We start from the raw sequence: 18,701 nt of genomic DNA on the forward strand, positions 1-18,701 counted from the left end.
GGACAGGAGATGGGAAGAACAGAGACTTCTGCAGGAAGCCTCGGGCTCTAGTTTCTCTTCCACTCCTATTTCTTCCAGCAGTTGGGTTTACTGGATGAAAGAAAATGCCTTGGAAGCCATTGAATTAGCACGTGTGAGAGGGCTCCTCCCAAACATTTTTTGCATATTCTCTTTCAAAAACAAAAAAACATGGATATATAACTCTGACTGTAGTCTGTTCTTCAAATTCGCTTCTCTTTGATGAAATGTACAACTGTCTGCAACAGCTGCCTCGCCACCGTCGGGCCAGCAGAAAGACCGCTAAGAAAACTCTGAAACCGATAACCTTAGTATTTTGTCAATTTTTCTAATTTTCTCTTTAACGGTTTCATATATTAATTGAGGCAACACATACAAAAATTGCCAAAACAAAAAAAGAAGATATTTGAACGTGAACAAGTCCTTCATGGTAGCTACCGTACAAACTATACGAAACAGGATAAGAAAAACCCACGATTCGTGCAGAAAAATAGGGACACCAACGCCACCTCTTCCTAATACCTATCCGATTCCTATTGACTTTACTACTTGCCTTGCCCCATTGGATTGGACTGGGAACGAGGCGCGGCCCGGCACTACTTCCGCTCCTGCGCATTACGCACCGCCAGTGTTTAGTCGTTTCCATGGTTACCTCCGGTCGCCCTCTCTTCTAGCAGGCTAAAACGAGATGAAACTGAAACGGTTCCTCCTCCGTTATTACCCTCCAGGTTTGTATATGATGGGGGTTCTGTTGTTGCGTCCGGCGCCTCCCTCTCCCCTTAGGCAAGGAAGTTAGGTTCTTGGTGGTGGGTTCGGGAACTTTGAGGAAAGATTTCAGCTGGGAGCCCGCCAGTCCTGTATCCTGTCCCCATATTGTAAATGGGAAGCAGAGCAAAGAAAGTCGTGAAGATTTATTATATATATAAATATAAATAAGTTGTTCGAGTACTGACCCGGTCTTCTTTACAAAGAATGAATCCACAATAGACACAAACTGATTAATATATAGCCTGGATACTGTGCGATTTAGACCAAATGGACTGACGAGATTTATTTTGCATCTGTTTATTTGCTGCTTTTCACCTAATTATTACTGCACTCTAGACATACAGGCATATATAACAGAGATTAAAACACATTAGCCGAGTATAACATTTAAAAAAAAAAATTATATATATAAATTTCATTTTAAAGCCAACTTTAGATTCCCCTAATAATAGCCGACCGACCCCCCCCCCCCCCCCCCCCCCCCCCCCCAGAATTCACAGTAACTCACACTGGGCTGATGCAAGGCTTTGAGAATGCAGCAGATGTACAAGGCACCATCCAGCCCAGCGTTGAGGGGAGTGGGAGTGGGGGGGGGGGGTGGAAGGAGGAGGAGGAGAACAATGTTGGTTGTGGGGTGGAGGAGAGAAATGGTTCCTCCATTAATAGCCCATCCTAGACTCCAGAAAGCTTATTGTTTAGCCTAGGCGTTTATTAGAAATAGTATGGTGTGTGTGTATATAGATAGATAGATATCCATTTATTCATTCAAAATAACAGGACTCTTCTCCATAACAAATAAAAGACTGGGTGTACAATAATAAACAATAATAAAACTTGGCTTACAAATAAGCCTATGATAGACCTATAAAATGATTGTGTAACTAATACGTAGCATGACAAATATTCTAAATCATTATTTACAGTTGGTCAACATAGGTTTTTCACTAGAAGATAAGCAGGTAATAAAATTGCTGAGACAAATGATCTGTCTTCCCTAATGATAATGATGGTCCCCATGTATTCGAGTCCTGTTCCAATTTTTCAATTAAAGGCTTCCAGTTCTGATGCCATTTTTCAAACTGTTATGTAAGACTGCCTGGAATGGCAATCCTTCAACAGTCAGGTGCACCTTTGTAATCCAATCTAAAGTGGTCAGGGGATTTGAATCTTGTTTGACAAATAAACAAATTTAAATCTAAACAGTTAAAAAATAATGGAATGGGGAGTTAACACAGACTCATGTTTTAAAAATATTAACAAACAGTTCATTGATATTAAAATAGGGGTAATGCAAATCACTCTATATATTTCTATGGGCGCGTTAGCGTTTAACTTGCGTAAACAGTATACTTATGTTAAAGACTGCACCCATAGCGCCGCTTAGTAAACATAGGTGTAAGTAACATGATTTGCCTTAACCTACCAACAATGCAGAACCTTACCTGCAGCTCCTGGAGGTATAGTTACATTTTTGCATTATGGTCTGAGTGCATTACAATGCAAGGCCCACCTTGGGCTTTAGTGACCCTTGAACCTTCCCACCTTAAGTGACAGCTAAAGATACCCATGTGCCAAAGGAGCCATCACCACAGCTAGACTCCTTTCTCTGCTAAGAAGGGCCTTCATTAGCCAAAGAGCCCTCCCCTGGGTCTTATTGCTCACATTTCCCAAAAAAGGACCTCTGTAGAACAATGGAGCTCCTCCTTTGGTTCCTGTTATCTCCTCTCCACCAAAGGCACTGTAGGGATGACTGTGTCCATCGTCCCAGATCACGGTTCTATCCGACTCTATCCAAATATAAAAACCCCAAACTTGGATTCATCTATTTTCATTTTGGCCCCCTCAGTGTCAGGTCAGCACTCGAGAATCCCGCGGCTTGAATCCAAGCACCTCGACCCTTAAGGGGTCCCCTGATCACGTCGCGGTCACCAATGTTTTTATTTGGCTTTTTTTCTTCATCCCAGATTTGTATGGGCCCATTACAATTTGGGGAGGGGTGATATAAAAGCCAAATAAAAACACCTTTTCAGTAATGTGTGAGCTCTGTAAATGCCAATTTTTGTCCCAGGGCCAGCAGGGAGGGAAGGGATGCTGCTGTCTCTTACTCCCCTCTCTACAGCAGAGACTTTAGATGAAGTGGGTTTATAAAATAGAATTGTTGCATGATAGAAGGATTGCACAGAGGCATATTTCCCAGTGTTCTTCTCTTTCCTATCACTCCTCTTTTCTTTCCTCTTCTTCCTCTTTCTGGGGCCTTTTTTCTAAAGCTTAGTACATACTAATGGACATTGGCATGTGCTAAGCTTTGGTAAAAGGGCCCCTCTATGTTTTTTCCCTCTCATCTGCTTATTTCCTTTTGTCTTTCTTTTTTTTCTCATTTCTCGCTCTTCCTCCATTTGTTTTCTCTTATCTCTCCCTTTCATTTCCCATCTCCATCTCTTGTCTCCCATCCTTCCTTCTTTTTTGTTGCGCTCCCCATCTTTCCTCCCACATCCTCATCAATTTGATGTCTTCTGGAGCTGACTACACTGCAGTGGTGAAGGTGGCAGGATGGAGTTCATGATACTACCACCTCCTGACCTGGAATATACCTCAACAGTGGTGGCAGGATAGGGTCCATTCTTCTGCCTCTTGACTCAGCATATATTTCAGTGGTGGCATTGTTGCTTCCCAACTCTGAACATATTTCAACAGCAGTAATGGGATGACACCCATAACGTCACATCCCAGCTTGGAACACAGTTCAGTCATGAGATAGGGCTGCAATGCTGCTTTTTCCTAATTTTCTGCATACCTCAGTGGTGTCAGCAGGTTGGAGTCTGTAACAATGCCTCCAGGCCTAGGACACACTCCATTGGCAGTGCTGGGATGCAGTTGAGCTTATATACATGGAAAAAAATGGTGGTGTTGTGGGATCTCATTGCTCCCCCCCAGTTCTATCCTAGCTTACATGTGACTTAGTGAAGGCTGCATGGCCTTGCATGTGCACCAGTCAGCAGACAAACTTGATAGTGCCAGCCTCAATAATAGGTGCTCTCACTTTTGTGAAATGTGCCTAGAAAATCATTTTCCCCCAAATGAAAATAGTTTTACCAACTTGTTAGCAGAATTGTTTATTTGATTTGCACATTTTTTGTTAAGAAGATGACCTTTGGATAAGAAGTCCCATGCATATATGGTGGGGGAATCACTTTTCTTTGGAGAAAGTGAAGTTGCTTACTTCTGTCAGGGGCCTCTGAAGACAATGAATCTCCAGTCACATCTGCTTCCCTTCTTCCCTTCTAGAGTTGAACACATTGTAATTTAATTTGGGGGGTTTTTCAACTTTTTATATGCTTTCTAGTTAAAATATAAAAAAGGGTACAATGTTACTAGATTCTTATTGGGAAGATATGGTTAGTGGTGTCCATAATAGAACTGAAGCATGCCTCGGGACTGTGGGAGCATGGGAGTTGTCATGCATGCTCAAGTTGTTTTTCTGACATGGTTCTGACTGCAGAGAAAAACTAGATGACAAAGCAGCAGGTAAGAAGTGCTGCTTACTGACTCCTCTTGCTGACTAGATGCATATGGTGTGGAGAGAACACATTCCTCTGCAAGGTAAAAATCTGACTTGGGAGCCACTGATTAGCAAATCTGAGAGAGACCCTACTAAACATTTGGGCCCTAGGTGTGTGCTTAGTTTGCATGTGCTTTAATCCTGCAGTCCATGGTACTATTGTAAAGGGTAACAACTGTTCTCTATTTATCTAATCCACCTCACTCATGACTTGATATAATTCCAAGTGGAAGAGCTCTGACCAGAGCCAGGCCATTCCTTTTACCATTTGTATTGCCTTTTTCTATATTTTTTCTATTTATGCTATATATTTTATGCGATGGGACTAACAGAACTGCATACAGTCCTTAAGGTTTGGTTGCACCTTGAATTGATGAAGAGTTGTTATCATATTCTTTGTTTTATTCTCCATTCCTTTCTGAATAATTCTTATTTGCTATTTTGACCATCAGCATCCACTGAGCTGAAGATTTCAACATATTTTCCAAAGAATTGTGGTTCCCATGTTAGACCACTTGCTTATGTGGAAATAAGAGCTAACAAATAAGCTGTAGGTGATATTCTTTTATTGGACAAACTAATCTATCTATAACATGCTTTCAGTATTTATCCTGTCTTCATCAGGTCCATGAGGAGGAGGGAATAACTCTTCAGTGACCTGTGAAGAGAGAATAACTTTTGAAAATTCATTCTTATCCACATGTTTATGATCACCTTAAAAAATCAGATTGTAAATTAAGATTTTCTTTTGCTAGACTCATGTTGGTTCTGCTCCATTAAGCTGTATATTTTTCAGCAAAACTTCTACCAGTTTGTCTAGTAGTGATGTCAGGTTCACTGTTTCATAATTTTCTTGGGTAACTCATAAAATCCTTTTAAAAAATTGGTATTACATTCTTTACATGAGTCCTCAGTTACATTAGCTGATTTTAATGGCAGATGATAGATTACTAGTTACTGGGATACAATTTCATATTTGAGTTTTAAAGAACTGCTGGGGATTGGTTACTTTTTATTTTATCAGTTTGCTCTGTTACATCTTCCAGTTTTACAGTGATTGCTTCATTTCCTCTTAATCATTGCATCAAAGAATGTGTCCAGCTTGAGTGTCATCTCAACACCTTCCTTAGTAAAGACTGAAGCAAATAGTTCATTTAGGGCCTCTTTATTAAACCATGTTAAACACTTAATGCAGCTGTGTCGGCTCTCTCCCATCTTATTTGCTCTGGCAATCCACCTCTGCATTCTCTATAAATTCTCTTTCTCCGAGGACAAGCAGGCTGCTTGTTCTCACATGTGGGTCGACGTCCGCGGCGGCCCAGGAAGTAGTGCCATGGGTGAGAGCGCACCTGAGACCTCTACAGTATTCTCTACTTCAACGATGGTCTCCAGTATCTCAGGATTATCAGTGCAGACTTTCTTGGCTCCCTGCGGCCCGCCTCAGTATGGAGTGGTGGCTCTCGGACAGCATGTTGCGGCGGGGAATGCCACTCGCGCTTTCCGATTGGTGCCTAGTGGTGACAGATGCCAGCCTGAAGGGCTGGGGCGCACATTGCCAGGGGAAGCATGCCCAGAGTCTGTGGACGCCCGACGAGTCGGAGTGGTCTATCAACCGCCTGGAGTTGAAAGCGGTGTTTCTGGCTCTTCTGGCCTTTCAAGTGACCCTGGAAGGATTGGCTGTCCGAGTGATGTCGGACAACACGACAGCAGTGGCCTACATAAATCGACAAGGCGGCACTCAGTGCAGAGCTCTAGCCGCGCAGGCCGAACAAATTTGCCACTGGGCCGAGCTGCATCTACAGTCCCTGTCAGCAGCTCACATTGCAGGTCAGAGCAACGTACAAGCCGACTATCTAAGCAGGCATCAGATCGATCCAGCGGAGTGGGAACTAGCAGACGATGTATTCCTGCAGATATGTGCCAAATGGGGCAAGCCAGTGATGGATCTTATGGCGACCAGTTCCAATGCCAAAGTCCCGTGCTTCTTCAGCAGACGGAGGGATCCTCACTCTGCCGGGTTGGATGCCTTGGCTCAACCCTGGCCCCTGGGCTTGCTGTATGTCTTCCCTCCGTGGCCTTTGATAGGGCGAGTGCTCCTGCGGATTCGGCTGCATCCAGGAGAAGTGGTGCTCATCGCCCCGGATTGGCCCAGGAGGCCTTGGTATGTGGACCTCCGACAGATGCTGTTGGAGGCTCCCTTTCCGTTACCTCTGGTTCCGCACCTGTTGTCACAGGGTCCGGTGGCCATGGAGGACGCCTGCCACTTTGGTCTTATGGCATGGCGATTGAGAGGGCGCAATTGAGAGATAAAGGCTACTCAAATAAGGTAATTTCCACTCTCCTGCAGGCCCGTAAGCGCTCCACTTCCATGGCTTATGCCAGGATTTGGCGCCAGTTTGAAGTCTGGTATGTTTCAAGAGCGCTTTCTCCATTGCAGGCTCCTGTCTCGCCGATTCTGGACTTTTTGCAGGGTGGTGTACACAAAGGCTTGGCCTATAATTCCCTGCGGGTGCAAGTGGCAGCATTGGCCTGCCTGCGTGGCAAGGTTGAAGGCGTGTCCTTAGCTGCTCATCTAGATGTGGCACGGTTTCTTAGAGGGGTGCTTCGGCTCCGTCCTCCCGTGCGGGCACCTTGTCCAGCTTGGAACCTGGGGTTAGTATTGAAGGCCCTTCAGGGGGCTCCTTTTGAACCACTTCGGCGTGCTTCAGAGAAAGATTTGACACTGAAGGCCGTCTTTTTAGTGGCCTTTACCTCGGCGAGACGGGTGTCAGAGCTCCAGGTGCTGTCCTGTAGAGACCCTTTTCTGCAATTCTCAGAGTCAGGGGTCACGGTTCGGACCGTGCCTTCCTTCACGCCTAAGGTGGTTTCAGCGTTTCACCTAAACCATCCTGTTTTTATTCCCTCCTTTGTTGAGGAGGAGTTTCCAGATTCATTTGGGCAGTTGCACCTTTTGGATGTGCGCAGGACTCTGTTGCAGTATCTGCGAATTACAAATTCTTTCAGGACCTCTGATCATCTTTTTGTGCTGTTTGCAGGTCCTTGCAGAGGGTCTTCAGCGTCTAAAGCCACTATTGCCCGCTGGCTCAAAGAAGCTATCTTTTCAGCATGTCTGCTGTCTGGCCGGGCTCCGCCTGAAGCCTTTAAGGCACATTCCACAAGAGCGATTTCCTCTTCCTGGGCGGAAACTGGAGCACTATCTCTTCATGAGATTTGCAGTGCTGCAACATGGGCTTCTGAGCTCTCTTTCGCCCGACATTACAGGCTGGATGTGGCTGCCAGGAGGGATGCGCGTTTTGGAGCACAGGTGCTAGCTCGTGGTGTGGCTTGTTCTCACCCTATGTAGGGATTGCTTTGTTACATCCCATACGTAATGGCTTCATCTGCTTGATGACAAGGAAGGGAAAATTAGGTTCTTACCATGATAATTTTCTTTCCTTTAGTCATAGCAGATGAAGCCATGAGCCCTCCCTGTATGATTGTCTGTATTGCAGTGATTCTGATTTTAGGTGCTGTTCTTGTTTCCTGAAGTTATATTCCTTCCTTGGGGAGTCGGAAAACAGTCTTCAGGATTCTTGTTACAGTGATAGGAGGATGAGTTCATTCCCTCCAGTTCATGGTTTGGGAGGATGAGTTTATTCCCTCCAGGAGGATGCAAGTATTCCCTCCGTTTATGCAAAGTGGAGGACGAGTTTATTCCCTCCAGGAGGATGAGTTCATTCCCTCCTTTTTTGAGTTTATGCCCTTGTTAAGGGGCCATCGTTCGCTGTGAGGAAAGTTCATGTTATTCCCATTGCGGTTTGCCATACTGCTTTGGAAGCTTCAAGTACTGAAGAGGCAGTGGAGCTAGCTGGTCATGAGGCACTGTGAAAAGTTGAGTGCTCTCTATCTCCCCCTGCTGGTTGATGGACACAACCCATACGTAATGGCTTCATCTGCTATGACTAAAGGAAAGAAAATTATCATGGTAAGAACCTAATTTTCCCTTTTGGCCCCAAAAGCCTGCTACACCCCAGAGTACCTTCCTATCTGTCTGTACTCTTTTTCTTCTGTTCATGCTTGTTCCCTCTGCTTCCAGATGAAGAACTGTCTTATGGTTCTGCTGGTTCCCCTTCTTGTCTTGATTCAACTAGATGTTCACCTTTCTTTTTCATGGCACCTTATTTGTGGAATTCCCTCCTTTTTATCTATTTGCAAAGAATCATCATTCAAAAAGTTAAAATCTCATCTTAAAACTCATTTCTTTGCATTGCCTTTTGGATTAGATGTGACTTCCATGTCACTGGCAGTACAGTAAGGCTGATGTCTTGTAGGCTTCCTAAATGTTATTGTCTTTTTGATTTTCTGACTCCTTCATGTACTTTTCTGTCTACATTGGAGCTCCTTTTTTTTTCTTTTCATTTCTTTTCAAGTTTTATTGATATTGTGAGCCGCCTTTTGTGTTTCTTGAAAGGCATAACATGTAACTAGTACTAATCATTTCTATATCACTACTAGACGTCCGCAGAGCTGTACACAATATGGCCTAGATTCTATATATGGCAGCTATCTTTCAGTGTTTCTCTGCAGTCTGAGCTTTGCAGCTTACATACCTTGTTTTAACCTTTGAACTGACTTAACAGATGGCTGTAACATTATACACCTTCGAGAAACACATTTTAAATTAGCAGTTAATTTCTCTGTGGTATCTAGCCTTGTGTCTGGATGTCACACACCTGATTACCATAGAACTCTCAGGGTATCTCGTCAAGGAGCCATAGTGCAACTGTACTACTTCTAATAGACTCTATAGGGGATTGAGACTGCCAGAGGGAATACTTATTTTGTTATACATTGGTCTCCTTTGAGGAATATTTTAGCACTCTAATAACACTTCACTCTAACAGGTTGAAATGTTTCATTTATTTACATATTATGTTGCTCCAATAAAGGGTCTCCAAAACGGTTTACAACATAAAACAAATACAAAATAGTTTACAAATTTGTAAGAGAGTTGGAGTCCAGGCATATATTATGCTTCTGGAAGCCCCAAAATATTTAAATGTGCCTTTTCCATTTATTTCCATGAAATGAACATTTGTGCCCCTTTTTCCTAAGTGCAAAAGTTAAACTATGCTAGCTGCAAAACCTCCATGGTAATTGTAGGTGGTGGTCCCAGCTTTTGAGGAAATGCAGCCATGCCACTAATGTGGGGCAGTGTAGATAATTGTTCTGTTATCTATTACATTAGCAGTTAACACACATTATTGACATTTGCAGGACCTGTAAGGCAGACTTCCCTCCCCCAACATAAAATTCAGCATGTGGAAGGTACTTTTATAAACTTTTTTTTCTGGGGTAAATTACTGCTTTATTTGTGTAAAAGGCCTCTTATAAAATAAGAATAAAAACACTCATTGTGCAAGTTGTTATGTATTTGTAGAATAGACATGCTCAAGGGAGGAGTTTTGGTGGTGCTGTGATTAACTTGGGCATTTAATTAAATATGGACATATACCCACAATCTCTTTCTCTAGGATTTGTGCTAATGTTTTATAGGCATCTATGAAGCTTATTTTCGAAGCATATGGATGTCTCAAAATGACCAAATGGATGTCAGTGTGCTTGAAATGTCCAAATCCTGGTTTTGCAAAGGCAGAAAAGGGATATCCAAATAGCATGGGGGTGTATTTTGCGTGGGACTAAGGAGGGCCCAAAATCAGGATGTCCAACAGCATTAGCGAATGGGAAGAAACATCTAAGCCTAAAACGAAAGAGCTCCTAAATTGGACCTGTTTCAGTCACATCCAGGGTACAAAAAGCTGCACTAACTGAGCAGCTGACCACTGGAGAGATTAAGGCATGACACCTCCTTAATCTCCCAGTAGTTGCTGTCCCCTTCCCTCTCCCCTGAAAGTAAAACTCAAAGGGGATACCAAACTCTATGACAGTTTCAGGTATTATGGGCATTCTTAACAAAACAGGAAGCAAGTCTGAGGTGCAGCCTAGGTTAGTGCAGTGGACTTTAAATCAAGGGACTCAGGTTTAAATCCCAGTTTAATTCTTTTTTTTTTATTGTGAGCCCTCCAGAAACAGAAACATATCTACTGTACCCAAATATATAAGCCACCTGCAAGCCTGAAGGCTATTGAAGTGGCGCACAGAGGTACAGTAGGTATTTTTCTGTTCCTGGAGGGCTCAGAATTACAAAATAAGAGTTCAAGTGGGATTTAAACGTGGGCTCCTTGGTTTAAAGTCTACCACACTAACCACTAGGCTACTTCTCTGCTCTGCAGGAATGTCTGTGTTTCCATTCTTCTAAGAATGGTGCCAGACAGATGTCCTTGTCCCTGCTTTTTTGCCGTTCATATGTTGGACATTCCAATTTGTAAAATGACTGCTTATGCTGGACGTCCTCAGCACACGGATGTCTATCTCACGTATTTTTGAACAGGAAATCCTGATGAATTTCCTGTTGGAAAATACATGTGAGATGGACATCCGTTTTGTGGATGTCATGAGCTGGATGTCTCTATTCTGACTGGATGTCCTTTCAAAATGCCCTTCCACAAGTCTTTATAAAATAGGCATAATATAGATGCCTGTCTGCCCTATTAATTTAGATGCCCTCTTACAAAATTACTCTCTAGGGGGCCCTTTTATAGAGCGGCAGTAAGCCCAATGCAGGCTTACCGCTTGCTATTCTGGGACTACCGCTGGGCCCAACCTGGACGCCGGCGGTAGTTCTGGGTCGAGTGGCTGCCATTTCCAGGAGAAAAACCTCCCAAAATTGTTAGCATGGCGGTAACCCCACAGTAATTGGGCATCAACAGGTTACTGCAGGAAGCCCTTACCGCCACCTCAGTTGGTGGCAATAAGTGCTCCCTGTTGCATGGCTGTTTTATTTTTTGGGCTTTTTGCCTGCTGCAGTAAAAAGGGCCCTGGTGCATGGGAAAAATGGCCCCCGCCCCTACCACAGGGCCCTTTTTCCCGCAGCTTGGTAAAAGGACCCTTAGATGTTTAACACAATAATTCATATGTTCTGTTAATTCAATTCATTAACTACTTTTGAGCTCTTTATTAATGTTTAATGCATTTTTGAACTCATTAAACACCTAACACAGCTTAATAAATAGAGGCCCTAGTGCTTTAGTGGCCAGAGTAGCAGCCTCAATTTGTGTGTTTAAATCAAAGGTTCAGAAAATTTATTTTCAGAAGATGCTGTTCCGGCATAGAATTCCAAAGCTATGTGACAAGATAGATAAGGTGGTAAATGTCACTTGCTTTGGTTCTGTTTTCTGTAGGCATCATTTTAGAATATGAAAAAGGAGGTGAGATGAAGACCAAATCCATAGATCTGCTGGATCTCACACCATCGTAAGTAATATCTACAGACCGAAAGTACTTTTTTCTTTTTTAATTGAACAAAGAAGAAAGGATTGTAGAAATTAGAAGTTGGCGTGGACGGAGAAACCAAATATCTGCCATCATTTTTCTATGTTTCTCTGTCCATTAAAACTTTTGCAATTAAAGAATAACATATTGCACAAACCATATGGTTAAAATTAATTAAACGAGGGTATGCAAGATAAATGTCAGAAATTGTACTGTGCATAGCATCAACAGTTAGAACTATTACAAACTGCTGTCATTTTAGTGGATTAAAACAAAGTTAAAGCATGGTAGAAAGATCCTGCATTTATTGAAACCTAAGATGATAGACATGCTGTGCAGCCGAGGATGTTTGGTGAGATTGCTCCTGTGTCCAGTTGGAGAACTAGTCACCCAGTTGAGCCCTAGCAGTTAGAGAGGTATCCAGGGTCCTGCCAAGAAGCTGCTGCTTTTTGTAGGATACCTGGAGGAGTCCAGGTCCCTCCCTTTGTCAGACAGACCCCAAAGGGGTTGATTTGCTCCTACTTCCCTCCCTTCCATCCCCCCTTTTATTAAAAAAAAAAAAAAAAGAAAGGAGGAGTCTAAATATATTTAAAAGAAATGTGTACAATTTTGAAGGTGGGATCCCCAAAACTGACAGGTGGCAACATAGTTTAGCGGAAGGAGGGAGTTCTTTAAGACACTTGCCCCCAAATATTCAGCTGGCAGCAGTCAGTGTTTTTTTTAAACGCTGATCATTGCTGGCTAAATTATCCCATGATATTCAGTGCCGAGGTGCCAGAAGGGGCGGGAGCAAGGGAGCTGCTCTCCTGCCCCTAATGACCTTGCTGGACCACCAGGGATGTAGGTAAGCTGGGGGGGGGGGGCTACCTTCACCATTGGGAGGAGGTGGGGTGGAGGGTCTTGCGGGGGAAGGGTCTTAATGTGCAGGGGGATAGCAAAGGAAGGAAAGAGGGGACACTGGAATGGGAGGAGGCTTGGATTTTTTTTTACACTGAACAAAAAATTGTGCATGAGCCGGCACCCGCATAGCTAAGCGGCCTTACTTAGGACATCTCTAGAGCTGCCCTAAATGAAGCCACTTAGCTATATGAGTGCTGGGACTGAATATTGCTGGCACCCACATAACCTAGGGCTCCTCCCCAGTGCCGCCCCTCAGTTCTGCTCCTGACCTGCCCACTTTTTGTTTGGGCGGTCTCAGGGCATATTCAGCAGCATTGTCCCGTTAAGTGCCGCTGAATATCCCCGGTTAGGCACCAGGAAGCTGCTCGTTTAAATTACTTTGAATATCGGCCTGTTGGTTTTTACCTGTCTCCCTGAGGCAGCGCTGTTCCAGGAGCGGCATGGGAAACAGGCTTCTGAGATGGCATGTTGCTGAGTGAGCAAGTGCTGTGGGTAGGTAGTGACAGCATGATCAGGAGGAGCTTTGTGTTGAGCACTTTTGTGTCTTTCCTTCAACTGAGTAAGTCACATTGGGAGCAGTGCAGGAAACTGGCCTCTGAGGCATGTGCTGCTGGGAGTAGTGTACATTGGGCAGGAGCAGCAGCAGTGTCAGGGAGCCCAAGCCACACTTCCTTTCCTCTGTGCTAGTTGCATTGGGAGCTGTGCAGGAAGCCTGAGTTAACTGCTGCTGGTTCGGGAATCAGGGGAAGTGTTTAAAGCTGTACCAAGTTCAGTGTGGCAGTTTCATGGCTTCTTTCACCATGGATGGAAACTCCTTTAGAGCAGGCCAAGTGCTGCTCCCAGTGTGGAAGTTGTTGGAGCAGCACCTCCAATCAGTGTAATTCCTGCTGTGGAGAGACTATGGGTGGTCAGCTCAGTCTAATCCAGTATCAGGATGATACTAAGCATCTAAGGATTTAATGTTCGTGGCAGAAAAGGCTAGTACTTCTCAGAGCTGCATGGCCTCTTAGAACTGAATCTAGCTCTTAGAAAAATCCAGGAAAGACAGCCATTTTGTCCCCTTGGAGCCTGGATACACATCCAGTCACTTCTCCTTCCACATGTCCTCGGAGTGTGCTTTAGATGGCCAAAACAACATTTTGCACAACCTCCTAGGAGCAGTGGCGTAGCCAAGGGTGGACCTGGGTGGGCCCAGGCCCACCTACTTTGGGCTCAGGCCCACCCTGTAGCAGCACACCTATGAAGTGTCTGGCAGGGATTCCCAAGCCCCACCAGTCGAAAATTCCTGTCCTTCCTGCATACCAGCCTTCCCTCTGATGTATTCCTGCCTATGTGGAAACAGGAAGTTGCATCAGAGGGAAGGCTGTGGAGCCAACATGAGCAGTGTGTGTATTATTTGCTGCTTGCTGCCAGTGAAAATCTGCTATTTAAAAGGTATGGGGGGAGGGGGATGTTTGAGAGACCATATAGCATGCAGGCGAGAGAGGGAGAGACCAAATCACTTGTGGGTCAGGGCGGAGTTCTGCCCACCCATCTTAGGCCCAGGCCCACCCAAAATTGGGTGTCTGGCTACGCCCCTGCCTAGGAGTTGCATCTGTGGAGGAGTAGCCTAGTGGTTAGTGCAGTGGACTTTGATCCTGGGGAACTGAGTTCAATTCCCACTGCAGCTACTTGTGATTCTGGGCAAGTCACCTTAACCCTCCATTGCCTCTGGTACAAAATAAGTACCTGAATATATGTTAACCACTTTGAATGTAGTTGCAAAAACCTCAGAAAGGCGGTATATCAAGTCCCATTTCCCTTTCCCTTTCTGTATCACTGATATAGGCTGGAGGATTTTCCCCTGAATTTGTGCTGCTTCTTCATGGAGCCTATTTATTGCTGCAGGCGCAGGGATATATGTCAACCCAAGGGATGAAGGAGCAGCTTAGAGATTCAGAGGAGCCCTCTTAGGCCAAGAAGCTTCGGTTTAAGTGGCAAGATAACTGTGAAATACATTTGGTCACGTCTGGTATGGGATCTGACACTTGGAGTATGGTATCTGTAGTTGGCAAGGGTTTCTTTATGACAGACATACTGGTCAAAAGTGAACTCCCCATTGGGGAGGGAGTTGATCCTACAGTTGTCCATCTTTTCTGAAGAGAGGAGCTTTTGACTATGATTTCTCAAGTGCTGGAAGCTTCAGGAGAGGAGGCGACTGAAGGCCTTACAGAAGAGATGGATTTTGAGGAGTGTTTTGAACTTATAGAGGGAGGTTTTGGCTGTGAGATGAGGTGGGAGGGCATTCCAAAGTTTAGGACATAGATAGCTGAAGGCTTTCTTGCGGGAAATTGTGAGGGGAAGTGAGGAGGGAGGGGGAACAGCAAGGGATGGTTATTGGAAGAACAAAGAGAGAGACCAGGAGGATATGGAATCAGAAGGTTATTGATATAAACAAATGCAGATGGGAGATGGCCTTTGAAAACAAGAACAAGAATTTTGAACTTCATATGAGAAGAAACAGGGAGCCGGTGTTTTGATACAAAATTTTAGCAGGACATTAGGTCTGTAAATTTGGGGTGATAAGCTCCTTAGTGCCTCTCTGAGTGTGGCGCAAAGACAGTCACTGTAAAAACACCATGGTTTTTAGTTTGTTTTCATTGGCTGTGGCTCATGTGTGTGGAGGCTTTTTCGCTTGCAAGTAAGATATAGTCTTTCATTACTTAAATTATATTCTGGCTTGTATATTTATTTATTTATTTATTTTATTGCATTTGTATCCCACATTCCTCCACCTATTTGCAGGCTCAATGTGGCTTATACTGTGGGTTTAGCGAAGGGATGCAGACTGCAAGCTCTGACAATCCGCCACAGCCCTCAGTGGTTCACATTCACACAACCAAACTTGAGTTTTCAGTTTCAGCTTTGGCTGAAACCAGGTGATGAATTTTGGCTGCAGTTTCAATTTCTGATGAAACTTTTAAAATAATTTAGTTTCATCAGCCGCTACGCTCCATGATGCCCCCATCTTGATAATGAGGAGGCAGGAGTGATGGCCACTCGCTCCTGCCTCTGTTTTCACTACTTGGCAGAATGGTGGTTTATGACCCCTAGTGGTATGTCAAAACGTATTGCTAGGGTTCAGCCAACTAAATAAGCAAAACACTCCCTTACTTGGCAGACTGCTCTCTAGCGATATGTTTTGACATACCACTAGGGGTCAGGCATTGCTATTTTGTAAGATGGAGACACTGATGGCAGGAGCAGGTAGGTGGCTGTCACTTCCGCCTTCTGGTCAAGGTGAATATATATGGGAGGGGGCACAGTTTGTGGAGGAAAGTGGCTTTTGTGCTCACTTGGGCTACCAGGGGTTTATTCAGGGATGGGAGTAGGGGATGTTCACTCCCATTTGAGCAACTAGAGATTTCTTTGGGAAGGAGATGGAGTGCTTTGGTGCCAAGGGTTTTTTCATAGCCGGGGGAATTATTATTTTTTTTCTCCCTTACATTAGAGAGCCAATCCCCCTTCAGTGTTCAGTACTGGGAGAAAAAACATCTGATGTAGGAAATGACAACAGAATATAGTATTGTGAGCGTTTGGGTTTTTTTTTTTCTTTTCTGTCAGTGTGCATCTTTTGATGTTTCATAATTTACATGCTATTTGTTTAATGTTTTGGGTGTAAAAGTTTTGCTTGGCACGTGCATTAGGAAAGTGCACTAAAGCTCAGTTCACAGTTCTAACACACGGCTTATTATATTGATCCCTCAGTCTTTTTGTTGTATTACATGATATTCTCTCCTTTGATTCCTGAATGTTTATAATTGCTTCAAAGTTTAATTTGTGTGTTACACGGTGGAGTAAAAGTTCTTTTTTATTGCTGTTTCTGAACATTAACACACTGTGTTTCATATACTAATAGCACAGATATAGACACATTAGTGGAAGAAATCCGAAGAGCTGAACCTCTAGTTACCGTGTCCCGCATTCAACAAGTCAAATATTTAATAGTGAGATTGCAAGAGAAGCTTAGCCAGCAAGATGATCACAAGTTTTATCTCTTTAAGGTAAGGATTGCATTTAAAATAACGCATCTGTTGAAAGTAACATTGACCTTTTACAATAGTTTATGATACTGAGGATCACTGTAATTTTTCTTATGTAAATTTGTGTACATTAGTATTCTCACATTACTGTGGAACAGTACCAGTACCTTCTTTGCATTCTTAAGTTATTTTATTAAGTTTCCTGTTTTTTTGTTATTTAAAAATATTTAATGTAAAAGTAAATTGCACTTTTATATCTAAGTCAGGCCCTAAGGATTGAAAATACAAACTGAATGTTAGGAATTATTAGAGAACAGAAGTAAAATTCTGGTTGTGGCATCTCAAAAAAGAATTAGAAAAGCTTCAGAGACGAGCAAAACAAATGATAAAAGGCATGGAATGATTCCCCTATGAGGAAAAGCTAAGGAGGTTAGGGCTCTTCAGCTTGCAGATTAGATGTAATCATGAACGGAGTAGAAGGGGTAAAAGTGAATTGTTTGTTTGCTTTTCCAAAAAATACAAAAACTAAAATGACTAAGGGAGAAGTTATCAAGGTGAGGTACAAGGCGTGCTTGTACTGCACCTTGATTTACTACGGGAGTCAGTGCCATGTGGTATCTAAATGCTGCAGGTTGCTGACTCCCTTAGTAAATGAATAACTATGGCCTGATGTTCCCTGGTCTGACCTTTATAGGGTTTGTGGGACCAATCATAACCCCCCCCCCCCCGATCAAGACTGTCCCACATCCAGGGGGGTGAGGAGGGTCTTGAGCAGTGGGTGTGGGGTGTTGGGGACGGTCATGATGGAGGAAGGAAGTGTGATTGGCGGGTGAGGTGGTTGTGATGATGGGGTTCCAGTTGGTCCCACGACCCCTTTAAGGCCAGGCCGGGGAGCTTCAACTTTGAGGCCTGATGCTCATGGCATGCTAAAATAACACTAGCATTTGGCTGGGGTTACTTTTATCATGATTTCTTGGCCATAGCCTGATGTGGCACTTTGCAAGTTGTGTTATGATTTTTATATAGTAATTAGCTTCTTTACATGCATTTGTATGTTTTGCATCTCATTACTAGGTGACCTGCAGTGACATAAATATCACCACAGTAAAGTAAGACAGGCTGTATTAGAGCCCTTGAAGATGTGAAGATGCTTTAAGGGGCAAATAAAGTGACTTTAGGCCTTAATGCTGTTTGGTAACTTCCACCCCTCCTCTAAGTAACACATTTAAAATAAATCAGATAAAATATTTTTTTCTTAAGCTCAATTAAGCTCTAGAATTCATTGTTAGAGGATATCTTAAATACAGTTATCATAGCTTTTTGGTGCCACTAAGTCCGGTCCATTGACATCGGATGAAATGTCCCCCATGGCTAGTGGAGCTACATTGGAAACTAGAGATGCGCCAACACCAAGGAGGTCTCTGCCTTCCTTGACATTGTCCATTGGTAGGGCCCCGTTGGGCTGTATATCATTGGATCAGGAGATCTTCTGAAAGTGGGGCACTGCCTCGGTGGATCTCTTCACCACTCATCTCAACAATAAAGTCCCAGACAGAGGTCACATGGCAGGCTAGCATCAGATGCCTTTCTCAGTTGGAGGAAAGGTCTCTTGTATGGATATCCTGTGATTTCTCTTGTAGGGAAGACTTTGCTGAAACTTGGGCAGTACCAGGGAACAATGATTCTTATTGTACCTTACTACCCATGACAGATTTGGTTCCCTGTTCTTCTGGAGTTATCCTCCAAAGATCTGTGGAGACTAGACTGTTTTTGTCCCTCCTTACTCAGAAGAAGGGTCTCTTCTACATCCTGGTCTCCAATCCCTAGCCCTCAGCTTAGATGTTTAGAGCATAGATATTGCATCTCTTCAACTGCATGAGGGTGTCTCCTGGGTCCTGCTTGCTTCCAAGAAAGATTCCCCTAAGAGTTCTTATAATTTCAAGTAGAAGAGATTTTCCATCTGGTGTAAGGGCAAGGCCTTAGATCCTTTTTCACGCCGTACACTGAGTCTGGTCTCAAAATCAACTCCATAAGGGTTCACCTCATTGTAAATTGTACTTACC

At 43.7% G+C, this 18,701-nt stretch overlaps 1 protein-coding gene across 1 annotated transcript in view; it reads left to right on the forward strand.

The window, feature by feature from the left end:
- Positions 1 to 669: 669 nt before the first annotated feature.
- LOC115478729 (dynein assembly factor with WDR repeat domains 1) overlaps positions 670 to 18,701 on the forward strand; it is a 124,007-nt gene continuing 105,975 nt past the window's right edge. The window contains exons 1-3 of the mRNA XM_030216293.1: positions 670 to 746; positions 11,626 to 11,698; positions 16,515 to 16,659. Of these exons, the coding sequence (XP_030072153.1) occupies positions 707 to 746; positions 11,626 to 11,698; positions 16,515 to 16,659 (258 nt within the window). The 5' untranslated portion in view covers positions 670 to 706. The remainder of the gene's footprint in view (positions 747 to 11,625; positions 11,699 to 16,514; positions 16,660 to 18,701) is intronic.

This window comes from Microcaecilia unicolor, chromosome 10 (assembly GCF_901765095.1).
Source record: "Microcaecilia unicolor chromosome 10, aMicUni1.1, whole genome shotgun sequence".
NCBI lineage: Eukaryota > Metazoa > Chordata > Amphibia > Gymnophiona > Siphonopidae > Microcaecilia > Microcaecilia unicolor.